Below are 12,789 nucleotides of genomic sequence, written 5' to 3' on the forward strand. Positions count from 1 at the left end.
AGAGGAGAGTGAAAGGGATATGACAGTGGGCTGGTTAGGGATGAAGAAACTAACAGATGCATAGAGATAAGACAGTCAAGGTCTCAGGAGGGGGATACAAGAGAGCAATGTGGAGTAACACAGTGGGTTAGTGAGAGGTAAAGAGAAGGAGAGAAGAGAGGGGGGAAGGAAGAGATTAAGGAAAAAGGCAGAGTGATAGACTGGCAGAGAAGAGGGAGGAGAGAAGAGCTGGATGAGAGAGAGGAGGGAGGCCGTCTCGTAGAGCGCATACAGCACGCGTGAAGCTGGTGTTAGAGCGAAAGAGAGACAGAGCGAGGGAGGGAGGGAGGGTGGGAGGAGAGAGGGAAACAGAGGGAGGGGGTGAGGTATTTAAACGCCGGAGCAGGACAGCACAAGCGAAGCTCTGAACTCCCAGAGAGTGAAGGTAGGACAGGGAGAGGAAGCAGGAGAACAGAGCTTTACAGTTTTCCTGACGGCCAAGCCCACACACTCACAGACATAAATACTGCACATACAAACACACACACTCACTCTCACGCACCCACTTTTGGACTTTCGGCTCATCTGTGGACTCCGAAAGCGGTCCTCTGGAACTCTACCTGTGCCTTCCTCGCTCTCACTCATCACTCTCCTCACCTCTCCACCCACCTGCAACCTCACAGCCCCTCGCTTGGTGAGGGCAGATGGCCATGGCGCGGGCCTCTCTCGGGGGTGCCTTAGGCTGTGCCCTGCTGGCCCTAGTCTTGGGGAGCAGCAGCATGGATTTCGGGGCACCCCCTGCAAGCTTCTACCCCCGTTTCAACCCCTTCTTCTTCCTGTGCACCCACCACGGGGAGCTGGAGGGAGCCGGGGTGACAGAGGGTGGGGGAGAGGTGCTACTCACCCTCCAAATTACGGGCAACCCCACCGCCTACACCCCTGGACAGGAGTACCAAGGTGAGCACACCCCCTACAGTGTCCACGTTCTTTTTTTTTGCTGCATGGTTTTTATCGTTATGAGTATTGAATCACATGAAAAAGAAATGCGCTGAATTGATCTGATTGTAAATTTCGGTGGTTGTGCAAAATGAATGCGTTTTGTATTATTTTCATATAGTTTCCTCTTGGGAAAGACTGTCACTTTGAAATCGTGGAGGTTTCAGTCCTGAATTGTGCTAAAATTGTGGCAAAATGCACAAGAGTCAATTTACATTAAAGATATTAAAAACACAACTTCACGGTCAAGAATTCTGCACGCACGTGTGTGCAGCGAACACATTTTCTTGCAGATGTTTTCGCTTCAAACATGAGGTTCTGCTGTGGCGTGTGCATATGGGAGTGTGCAGTTTGTGTGGGGTGGCTGCTGTTGGAAACCGGCATTTATGTAACTGTAATAAGTAGTGATGCTGAGTGGGACTCCTGTTCAGTGCCGTGAGCAGCTTTGGTGTTTTACTGAGCTGTGATCCTGATGCTCCATGTGTAGGTGGCTTCTCCACAGGACTAACAGCGAGAAACCTCCAACTGAATGAGAGAGAGAGAGAGGGAGAGAGTGGAAAAAACTGCGAGTGAGAATGGACAAGCAGAGCAGCACAGAAAGAGATGCTGTGACTGATAGAAATAAAGATTTGGAAATTGGTAAACCAGGCGTACAGTGCATGAGGAGACGGAGATTAACGACCCCTTTCCCACACTGATGTGCTGGCACCTGGTTCTGGAAAAAAGATTCTCTTTGACCTCCCAAACTGTCTCATCATTGCTCAGTCACTCGCTCTCACCACTCTCCTAACACTGGGGACAGTGACCCGCACAGGCCACCATGGACCGACTAAGGTCACATTCCCATGCAGATATCCTCTTCTCCAAGAGTTGGATGTATACGCATTTTATGTATATTACTGATCATATCTAACTTCCTGACTGCACACGCATTTTGTGTACATTTGCGTACCCATATCTTTTCCTAACCCCGTCTTTGTTGTCTTCCGCCAAATTTGATATGGCAAACAGCGGATTCATTACACTGTTCTTGTGCTGTTAACAGATGCGTTCCATTATCATGGCAAATAAACCTCTTCGTTTCAAAAAGGATATGTGCCGCCGAGTTTGTGTAATTGTATACAGAAGGAAAAGGATATGAAAACAGAGCAGGGAGGGAGAGGAGTCTGGAAGAAGCTGTATTATCCTCTGTCTGAAAATAACAGCCCGGATCAACCCTTCAGTCAAGCACCTTTTAACTGGGGCCGGGCATGTAGGGGAGAGCGGGCGGGGAGAGATTTGAATAACTAGCTGGTGGATGGGAGGGATAGAGCGCACGGAGAGGTTTAAATAATTAGCATTAGAAATGTGGTGGACTGGGAGGAGGGAGAGATTTAAATAGGGCCACGGCTGGGATCGGATGGAGTAGGGGGAGATTTAAATGACGATGAGAGGATTGAGCAGATAAGATACCAGCGGCGGGGCTTGCACGGGAAAAAATGACAGGGTTCCAAGCTGCTCACTTTTCTTTCTCCGTCCCATGTTTTGGCACATGATGGCAGCTCATTGTTACATTTCTGGGGTTTTGACTCAGTTTGCATGGGGAAGGGAAGGATAAATGGCAAGTGAGCAAGTGCAACGTGGCTGGCTGTGTGCTTAGTTGTGCAATCAGGAGCAATCCCTGTCTCTGTGTGTCTCTCTCTCTCTCATCTGGCTCTCATCTTTGCAAACCTTGATCCATAGATGTTCTTACCACAGTCACTGGCAGGAATCAGGTGGTTCGAGGGCTAAATATACAGGTGTTGGATGGAGGGCGGGCGATGCGGAATGCAGAATGAGAGAAATGGAAAGAAAGGGAATAAGAGTAATCACGTCTTCTGGTAAAGAGAAGTGTTGGTGCCATTCTCTGCTCGTTTCAGAGACTGGGTGTTTCAGCATGCTTCTTTTATTTGTTTTCGATTGTTTTCTGTCACTGCTTTTTATGCGCTCTCTGGGCTTTAGTTTTGGATTACATTTGGTTTAATCTTCTAAAAGCAACGTGTGATCTAACCGCTGAGAGAGCTGCGTGTGGAAATGGTGGGCGGAAGGCATTAGAAATGCTGGCCGTGTGGTTGTTGAAGGGCTGGAGAAAAGAAAGCTGAAGAAAGAGCGCAAAGGAGAGAGGTTGTCAGTGGAGGGAGAGAAAGTTAGAAAAAGAAAAGAGACGGATGACCCCCTATGAAAAGAGACAGGAGGTGAGTGTCTCAAAGCACCACCTCTGTATTCGGCGCCGAGCAATAGGAAGATTCTGTGTGGCCGATTTATCGTACAGTAATTGGGTTTCTGACCTTCTGCCTCTCTGTTGCTTTCGAGTGATAAGACCATGTGTGGGCAGCGCACTCAGTGAGTGTGTGCGTTGTAGACGAGATTACTGTGTTTAGCTATCAGAATGAAATGACCAAGAGAGGTTGCGTTACTCTCTGTGTGAAATGTTTGAGAGGGTGGGTGTATTGGCAGGGTCATAGTGGACAGAATGAAAACAGAAATACTGTAGAGACACTCTGAACTGCTGGGAAACAGAAGGAGGAGAAATGAAAAGATGTGTGGAGATTTATGTGCCTGCATTCAGACTCTCGGGTCAATCCTTGTACAAGACAAATGGAGACAGAGTGTCACTCACACACACACTCTCATACTGCCCACATATAGCCTTATCTTTCCGAACAGAGAATGAAGCAAAGAAAAGTAAGGTCACGCTGGGATTTGAGCCCGTCCTCTAAATAATCAAACGACCCTTTTGAACCACTTTTAAAGTAACACTCAGGAAGCAGTTCTTTATTTCTCTCAAGCATCTTTTGAAAATGTTGTCTCTGACCTTCTTTAACACTGCTGTGGGAATGCGAGATGTTCTTCGTTCAGCGACCGCATGTTTATAGGAAGCAACATCACAATACGAAACCCAGAGCCCTGTTTCTAAACACAATCAGAGAGTGCTGTTTTTGATTCTTGTTGGTTCTTGCCCGCCTGCTCTGGAAACGTTACATGTTCACTTTCACAGATGAACAACAAGAAGGGATGGTGACAGAGCGGAGGGAGAACAGGAAGAGGCAAAATTCCTCCAAACAGACTGTTTTAGTATCAGAAAACATAACCTTTCCAGTAAGGCACATTGGATTCAAATCATGAGTAGAGGGGACATGATTCTACTGTGTTACGCAGTGTGATTAGAAAGCACAATGGAAAAGATTGGTGAGGGAATTATGTGGCAATGCGGTGTCCTCTGCAAGTCAGTGGAGAATAGCTGGAAAAATGGAGGTGCATGAGCAGAAACGGGGCCAGTGAGATTGATTGAGTGCCTTTGTGTGTCGAGGAATTTGTACCGTTTTTCTGTTGATTTCATTCTAGTTAGTAATGGAGGCGTGTGCACTTGTGGTTAAAGCTACAGTTGTGTTTATCGTGCCAGTGGTTTGAAGCACAGTGCATGTTTGTTTGTCAAGCATACACTGTTATGTCTGGTGTCAAACAGTCCGTCAATTTCATGGCTTACATATTTTCCTCCTACCTCTAGTGTTATCAATCTGGTGCGAGTCGACGAAGAGACGTCTGCCTTCAGTGGAACTAGATGGCACATGCCTTGTGAAAACCTCCTCCAACAAATCATGACCTGGTCACTCAAGAATACTCACCGACTTTGTTGTGTCGGAACTTTTGTCCCTCTGCCGAGCTACACCTGCAAACCTCCTATCGCGCACCTATCACTGCACAGAAGGTTGCATGCATCTCTCATGGACGAGAGGCTCGTGCTCTCGACAGCACAGGTTGTGAACATTATTGACGTCCTCCTCTGGCTAAGCTTTAACAGTGGCTAGCTACTGTAGGTTAGCATAATTAGCTTGCCTCTTATCCATGAGTAGATGCACATTTCCTTCTGCGTGGTGATCTGGTTGGCGGATGTTCTGTGGCTCGATAGAGAGAAAAAAGTTTCGACATGAAAATGCTCACAACAAGATTATCTTGAGTAACTGGGTCACAATTTCTGAAAAGAGACTTTGCAGTTGAGTTTATCACGAGAGTGCCATCTACTTCTATTATATTCGAGAGGAGGCGGCTGAAATCTGCCAAACTTTGCAACTCACACCAAAACAATCTAGACGGATAAATAGCACTAGAGTTGAGAGAAGTAATGTGTATTTTTGTATTTTGGGGTGAACTGTCCCTTTAAGTGAGGGCTCGTATCCCTGTACGTGTATTTGCATATACAGTGTAGAGGTTTTGTGTGTGTTTCTATATGCAGGGCTGTTGAAGTCAGTGTAGAGCACTGAATGAGCCACTCATACGAGCCCCTGGTGAGGCATGCGTGTTCAGGTAGGCAGCGTGGCTCTCCCTCTCACTATATTCATTGTTCCTACACACTATTGAAAGCCAAACAATATTCAATGGGATTCGGCAGGGCTGTCTCTAGCACAGTGCCACAATAGAAAAACAGGAGGAGAAGCAGTGGTGCGAGGGAAAGTGACAGAGGGCAAAACAAGAGAGGCTGCTTAGAGAACTAGTTGACAGTACAGGCTGAAATGGCCATTGCTAATCTGTCAATGGTCTCTACAGAAGTCCCTGGTCCACGGAGCTTTTCATGTGCAAATGATTGAAGAGGCCCGAGAAACAATCAACATTTCAAGGAGATTTGGATGTTGCCACTAAATGACATTCTTAATGGGAACTTGGAGATAAATTCATCCCCACAAAATGCCATCAGCTCTTCCCATGATAACCTATCAGATTAGACATTGTGAATTACTTCAGCAGCTCTCCTGCCAACCAGCAGAAACAACTCAGTGGGTTTTGCAAAGGGAAGGAGGCCATTATCTATCTGCAAAGTTGATTACTCGTTGTGGTTGGGGGAGTTTTTTTCCGTGACTGATGTCTGTTGAACAACGAGTCAGTCGTGTTGAAGTGAAGGTCACAGGCAGAAGGCCCCGGCAAGGCTCTAGTAAAGCAGATACTATCTTCCCATATACCAGGTCGTATCAGTAAAGCCACAGCTGGACATCATGGAAACACAGGGCCCATGTTTGAGGCTTTTCGTCGAAATGGCATCAATTTGCAGTGACGTCAGCCACCCGTCGGATGTCATCATCGCCTTCTACAGCTCTTAACCTCTGAGGCGACTGTTAAGGGCCTGTTTTCTGACCTCTGACCACTTCTTGTCAGTGCTGCATTGCTTGGAGCTCTGTTCCTGCAGCGTGATTAGATTTGGCTGGTGTCCCTGCTCTCCCTCCTTATGTCTCTGTTCATCTTAACTGTAACATTTTCTGTTTATCTATTTAAAAGACCGGGAAAACACTTAAGTATTTCCTACGGTGCATCAAGCATTGGTCAGTGAACCATCAAAAGGCTGGCCTAGTTTTCATGCAGAGGAACAGGGATGCTGAAAAAGAAGGTATACGATGGAGGAAAAGGGGGGTAATGGTTTAATAGGGCTCTCTTGTGAGCAAAGCAAAAGCAACATGCAGATAGCACTCGCACTTTCAAGTGGTCCAAACCCGTGCATTCATTAGCTCCCCGGCTCTTCAGCCTCTCTGCCTCCTGCTGCTTTGTCTGAATAGGTCACTTCACTGAGTAGAGAGAAGTGTGTCAAGTGTATTACTGTTTGTCCAGGCTTGCTGGGTGTGTTTGGGTGTTCTGTCTTTGAGGACATTGAATGATGATCCATTTAAAGAGCATTGTATTCACTGAGATATGCCAGTTTCCTTTATATGAAGGAGCAGATGGGCGAGAAATGAGAATGGATATTCATTGGGAATCTTCCCTTTGTCACACGTGCACGCTTGGCCGTGCACGCAGCACTCAGCTCTTAGTGGGTGATCCATCATGACATAGAGACAGGTCAGATGTTCCACTTGCTAAACACAAACGTCCTGATCAGCGGGCTATTACAATTCTTTGTGCGGACGTTACAACAGGACGCGACATGGTAATATGAACAGGAGGTTACTATTTTCCTCCTGTCAGGTGCTAAATGGCTGTGTCAAGTTGTTTTCACAGGAACATGCTCTAGCTATTAGAATATACTGTACAATCCTATGACAGTGCAAACTTGCTCTGCCTCTGCTTTGTGTTTTCTCATAAGGAGGCAGTGAGCTGCAGCAGCTCTGGAGAATTTGAGACGGCCCAGATGCCACCTATATGCTACATTTCTGGAAAATTGATTTGCTGCATCAGAGCACGGAGAATCGCCTCAGATAACAGTGACATTGTTAGCCTTTGCCAGGCTGGTGGCAGAATGATGCCAGCATGGTGCCAGGTGTGGTAGAGAGAGCTAAAACTGAAGGTAGTGAGTGGATCCCTGCCAGGCAGAGGTGTGTGCCTGCGCCAGTCTTATCTGGGCGAGCGGCGAGGAGCTCTTCCATTTTTTATTTTCAATTTCCTCAACGGATTCATTTTCCAGCCAAAACAAGAAAGCTCTTAACAAGCAAATGCGAGTTGTGTTTTCGGTAACTTTAACGAGTGGGCAGACGAGTGGGCGTAAGTATTTTCAGGATGTTGGAGTGTGTGCTTGCCTTTTGGGGGTTTGCCTGATTTTGGAGTGCCTCTCTGTTGATAATACAAGCTGGGGTGTGCAGATGCTCGGCTCCTGCTGTCCCAGTGTGTACTTGCTCGTCGCGTTTCGCTTGAGTCTCTTTCTGGTGTCTGGAGGTTTAAGTTTCAGGCGGCAGAAGAAGCAACACAGATTCCACTCCTGGAACAACCCAAAATATGGTGACATTATGAGTTTTTCCACGCCTGAAGCATTTGGTAGGATTCCCGTTCGTTGCTTACTCACATTCCTGTTGTTGCTTGAGATTAACTTTGACGAGGAATGCTGAATTTCTGTCATTGTATATACATCAGTCCCTATGGTAAACCCTTAGTGAGAAACAGAACACAGGCTCACAGAGCCCACACAACATCCTCTGGACCCTTAGGGTGTGAGGATGAATCTCAACCACACTGTATTTACCGCCTAAGTTTTCCAATTGAAAACACAGGGGACGCACCCCTCTACAGTCTATTTAAATTATTTTTTATTGGCACATTACAGCCCCCCCCCTTGCTTCTGCCTCTTTGATGTTTACTTTCAACTTACAGACAGGTTGTAAACATAATTATAGGGTATTTTTTTTCATTCAGAAAGCCTAAATACCGGTCTGCCTATGACATTAAGAGCTCCGTGCGTCTATGCAAACTCATGCTAATGTCCCCATCCCAATCTACCTCACAACAATGGACCAGTGTTCATTCTCCTTAAGGAGTACCAAGTGGCCCTAAGCCGGATTTTAAAAAGTGATGGATCCTTTTAAACCTTTCTTCCCTCCTCCCCGTCCTTCGTGCTGGACGCCTTTTTCTCATGGGGTGGTTTCCCAGCCGCTGTTGATTAGCGTGTCAGCTTTGCCGATGGCCTCTTCCTTTTAGAGAATGGAGCTCCTGTTGGAGGATTGTGTACCTCCTCCTCCTTCTTCTCCTCCTCTTGCTCTGGATCCTCCTCCTGGCGGCTTCATTGAGTGAGAGCTGTAATCCCTGCTTGGGGGGCAGTGTGTCGTCTGTGCTGATAGCATTCAGAGGGCCTTGTAGCGCTCCAATGGACCCACTACAGAGGAGGCGGCGTGGTGCAACTGGCTGGGTGCTGGGCACATGGCGCGTGGCACAGGCGGATTAGCCCCGGCGCTACCCCCCATTCAGCGCCAGCCTCCTTCAAACAAGCAGGCCCTCTCTGCCCACAGAGACACGGCAGGCTGGCCGAGGCAGATTACACATCTGCGCACATGCACAAGCTCACACACACTCCAGCTGAAAGTGACAGCATGGGTGAGGGGGTTAGTGTTTACAGGGCCCCTGAAAATACTTCATTCCCCTAATGCTCTGTTGTGAAATCCCACATATCAAACCTCATACCCACCAGCCCCCACAGGTCTATGTGTCATCAGTGAGCACTGACTCAGGATTAGAACATCCACAGAGATGCTCCCAGTAGAAGACAATAAAGATTCATTTCTATTGCTGTAGGGGTTTATCAGGAAGATTTCTGAAATGCATGCTAACCTTTGCCTTCCGTATTTCATTAAAAGTATTTGTGTAAAGTAGTCAGCGATCATTGAAAAAAATCTCTTCAAAATCAGTCCTCAAAGATAACAAGCTTGTAGAAACAGGCTATCAATGATTCATTCTCTTTTAGATAAGACATATATCTCTCTACCAAGGAGTACCCAAAGGAGCAGCATGTCTTACACCTCAGTGGATCAGGTGTTTGATTTTGTCTCGACTGTGATTGGCAACTGAAATTCGGAGCAATCTCACTGTCTTGTCTCACAGTACTCTAGGGAGTCTGATGCCATCCGGACAACCTGGTATAACTGGGTTGGTGTTGTTCCTACAATATCATAATTAATGTAGCTCCAGGACCACCAGTGAGACTGACCAATCACGTCTTTGTAGCTTTGCAACTCGGGAAAATGATCATAAACACGTTCACATGGGAGAAGTTATTATTTCTAACATGTGGTTAACATTTTGAAAAGATTTATTTCAACACAAACCGTGATCTTTTTCCAAACCTAACATAGTTGCTCTGCTGCCTAAACCTCACCAAACCGTGAGAGAAGAGTGAAAATTAAAAAAAAACAAACAAACCAAATTTAATAAGTCAAAAATTTGTTCCAGACAGGACACCAACCCCATTCCCCTGTGCTGAAGTCGTGTTTGATCCATTCATCCACTGCAACCTTTTCCTTATGTGGAAGTTGTCATTTTTTTGTCCAGTCGACCTAAAGGACAGTATACTTCTCTCTTTGGCTGATTTCTTCTGTTGGAGCTGGGAACATGTGTCTGTCACCCAGCGCTCAGTGCTAACTGTCTGTCGGAAGCAAGAATATGAAATGAGACCAACTCTTAATCACACACAGCCCCTTCTGGAGATGGCAGTCAATAATGACAAATGTTTATTTATTTAATGCTTTTTGATCCTGCGAGTAAATATCAGCCCAGTGATGTGCTGGCGACTGGTCCAGGGTGTACCCCGCCGCTTGCCCACTGTCGGTTGAGATCAGCTCCAGCCTCCCCGTGACCCTGTAAAGGATAAGTGGTTGCAGACAATGGATGGCTGGATGGAGTAAATATCAGGAGAATACCTGTATTCTCAACCTTTAATTTAGATGAAACTGTTTTGGAGTCACAATTGCAGCAGACATGACTCAGACATAACTAAAAGTAATTAAGAAACCCTAAAACTAGCATACTTACAGAGGAATTTCAGGGACGACTGCAGACTCTGTGAATGAGGCCTGGCTGAAGTTTAAAGTAGTCGACTACTGAACCACAGATGTAAGTATTGTGGTGAACGCGAGTTTAGTGCAGTACAAGAGGATCACATTGTCTTTGTCAGTGACTCAACACATTTGTCTATGTGCACACGTCACTGTGTCCCGACAGCAGAGGATACTGGAGAGTAATTGAGTGATCCCTGCTATCGAGTGCAAGCAGAGGTCTGAGGTAGAGGTTAAGACAGAAAAGAGGTGGGGATGAGAGAGGGGAGATGGAGGGAGCGTGACAGCGTTAATTACAGCAATGAGTGCATTCTTACCAAGCTGAGCCGGTGTGATTAAGACTGGATGTCAAGGGAAACGCTCCCCATTGATCCACTGCCAGTACAGACCATCTAGTCTTTCATTACTGCAACCAGCTTGTTAATTAGAAATCAATCTTTCCCCTGCTCTATGAACCCCGCCCCCTCCACACCACTGTGCCACTCTCCTTCCACCCAAACATTCATACCCAAAAGCTATGGAGACATGTCAGGCTTTGACTAATGTCAGTGCTTTTTCACTTAGTTGGCCATAATCTGTAATTTTCACGCCAAAAAAGAGCAGGGAGCGGAGAGCAAAATAGTGAGGCACAATATCCTGGCTTCCTTTCCAAGCTCCCAGGACGTCTTTGAGGTCTTAAAAGAACTGCCAAACTTCAGGATTGCTTCAGGATTGAGAACTGAATTCAAATTGACGAGTTGAATAACCATTATCATGTTGTCCTTCTGCTACATCTGTGTGCAATTGTGTATTTTTAGGATCTATGAAGGACCTGCCGATATTTTCTGTGGAAAACGAAATGAGACCAAATAGCGCGGTCTGTGTCTCATTTATCCCTCGTTACATCAGAAGAATTGCTTCGGATCCCTCCCTAAATCATTTGGTTAAGTCCTTCTATCGATACACATTATAATGTATGATTTTGTGAAGTATCACTGTGCAGAGAGAAAGAAGCAGCATCTGTAAAAACACTGTTTCGTTCTAAATTGCACCAGTTTTCTTATGATGGGTCACATTGTGGTTTATAAAAACAAGTGCTGCAATGAAGAAAATATTGTGTAAGCATGCAGGCGAAGGGGAAAGGGTGTCGAGGAGATGCTTAATGGGACTGACAGAGTGGGGATGTAAAGTGAACTCTGTGTAAAGTGACACTTCCATTATTCATATTAGAGCTATTATATCTGTGATAGCGGGACCTGCAGGCAGCTTTGAGCTTGTGCTGAGAGCTCTGTGTATGTATGTGCTCTCATATGTATGCATGTGCATGGAGTAGTTGGTGCTAATAGGCCGAGCAGCTGTCTGGTTTTGCAAAAGGGAGATGTGTCCAGATGTTTCTGGGCAGTTGGTATTCAAAACTTGGAACAGATGTTACAAGTAGACGGACTCATTTGTGGACAGACAGATTTTGTGTGTCAGCTTAAAAACATGTTGCTCTTTTATTTCCTTTCTTTTTGTGATAATGGCATCGAATGAAACGACAACACTACCACTTCACTGTTGCTTCTCTTCTGTCGAGTGCGGCCCCTTGAAGTCTGTGTTCCCTAAAAACTCACACACTACTGTATGTAAGAAAAGACTACTTGTTTTTCAAACACTGCAAAACACAACGTTGCTGTCCACCATAAAATGAGCACCATCTCTTTTACTTTTCATGAAGCTCAAACAGTTCAAAAGTCCAGGTTGATACTGTGATAAAAACTGCAGTTTGAAGTGTCAGCCCATGAGGATGGCTAAGAAGAGGGCAGGTTCACCTGGTGCTAACTCACTTACTTATTCTCTTTCATCATATAAGCCTTCATGAGCCTGGAATATGCAATGTTGAAAATATAGGGGTGGAAATTCAGCATAAATCACAAACAGGCAGGACTGTTTTTTGGAAATATTTTTAAGTATAATATGAAAATAAAGCATTTACTTTTAAGGCTATTTCATCTTGGAAAATATTCAATGCAAGCACCGTGAGTCATTTTAATAAAACATGACTCAGTGGCTCCAAGACATTGACGTTTAATAAGTTTGGTCTGTTTGTCTCCTTGTATGTGAGGAGAGGTGTACGTTGTGTGTCACAAAAACAGCACATCTCTCAGCTAACACAATGATGGACGAGAAGCTATAGCTCTCCATAGTTTGACTACAGTGCATGTGGGCAGGGTTTCAGGCTGTTTATTGCCATCTCTGCTGTCGCTGCAAATATATCTTTGGTTTTGACCCAACATATGACTGTTCCAATAACAACATAAAAACTATGACAGATGATGTTGGAGAGTACCAGAGACAGGCGAACGGGACATAAGTCGTCTCATGGTTAACGTTGTGAAGTGGTCTCAGTTTGGTTAGGTTTAGGCAAATAAACTACTTGATTAGGTTTTCGGAAAAGTTCCTTGGTTAAAATGACTAAATTGCATTAGCATTGTAAAAGATATGATATGTACATGAGTTTTTGTTTTAGTATGTTACGTAAGTTAAAAGAACTCACCAATGGCTTGTTTGGCACGGGACATGAACAGCAGTCGCCTGAGTG

At 45.5% G+C, this 12,789-nt stretch overlaps 1 protein-coding gene across 4 annotated transcripts in view; it reads left to right on the plus strand.

The window, feature by feature from the left end:
• The first annotated feature begins 377 nt into the window (after positions 1–377).
• reln (reelin) overlaps positions 378–12,789 on the plus strand; it is a 93,213-nt gene continuing 80,801 nt past the window's right edge. For all 4 annotated transcript variants that reach the window (XM_084364315.1, XM_084364316.1, XM_084364313.1 and 1 more), the window contains exon 1: positions 378–936. In XM_084364315.1, coding sequence (XP_084220441.1) covers positions 684–936 — 253 coding nt within the window. In that variant the 5' untranslated portion in view covers positions 378–683. The remainder of the gene's footprint in view (positions 937–12,789) is intronic.

Source organism: Pagrus pagrus (genome assembly GCF_965226575.1).
Source record: "Pagrus pagrus genome assembly, chromosome: 10".
Classification (NCBI taxonomy): Eukaryota; Metazoa; Chordata; class Actinopteri; order Spariformes; family Sparidae; genus Pagrus; species Pagrus pagrus.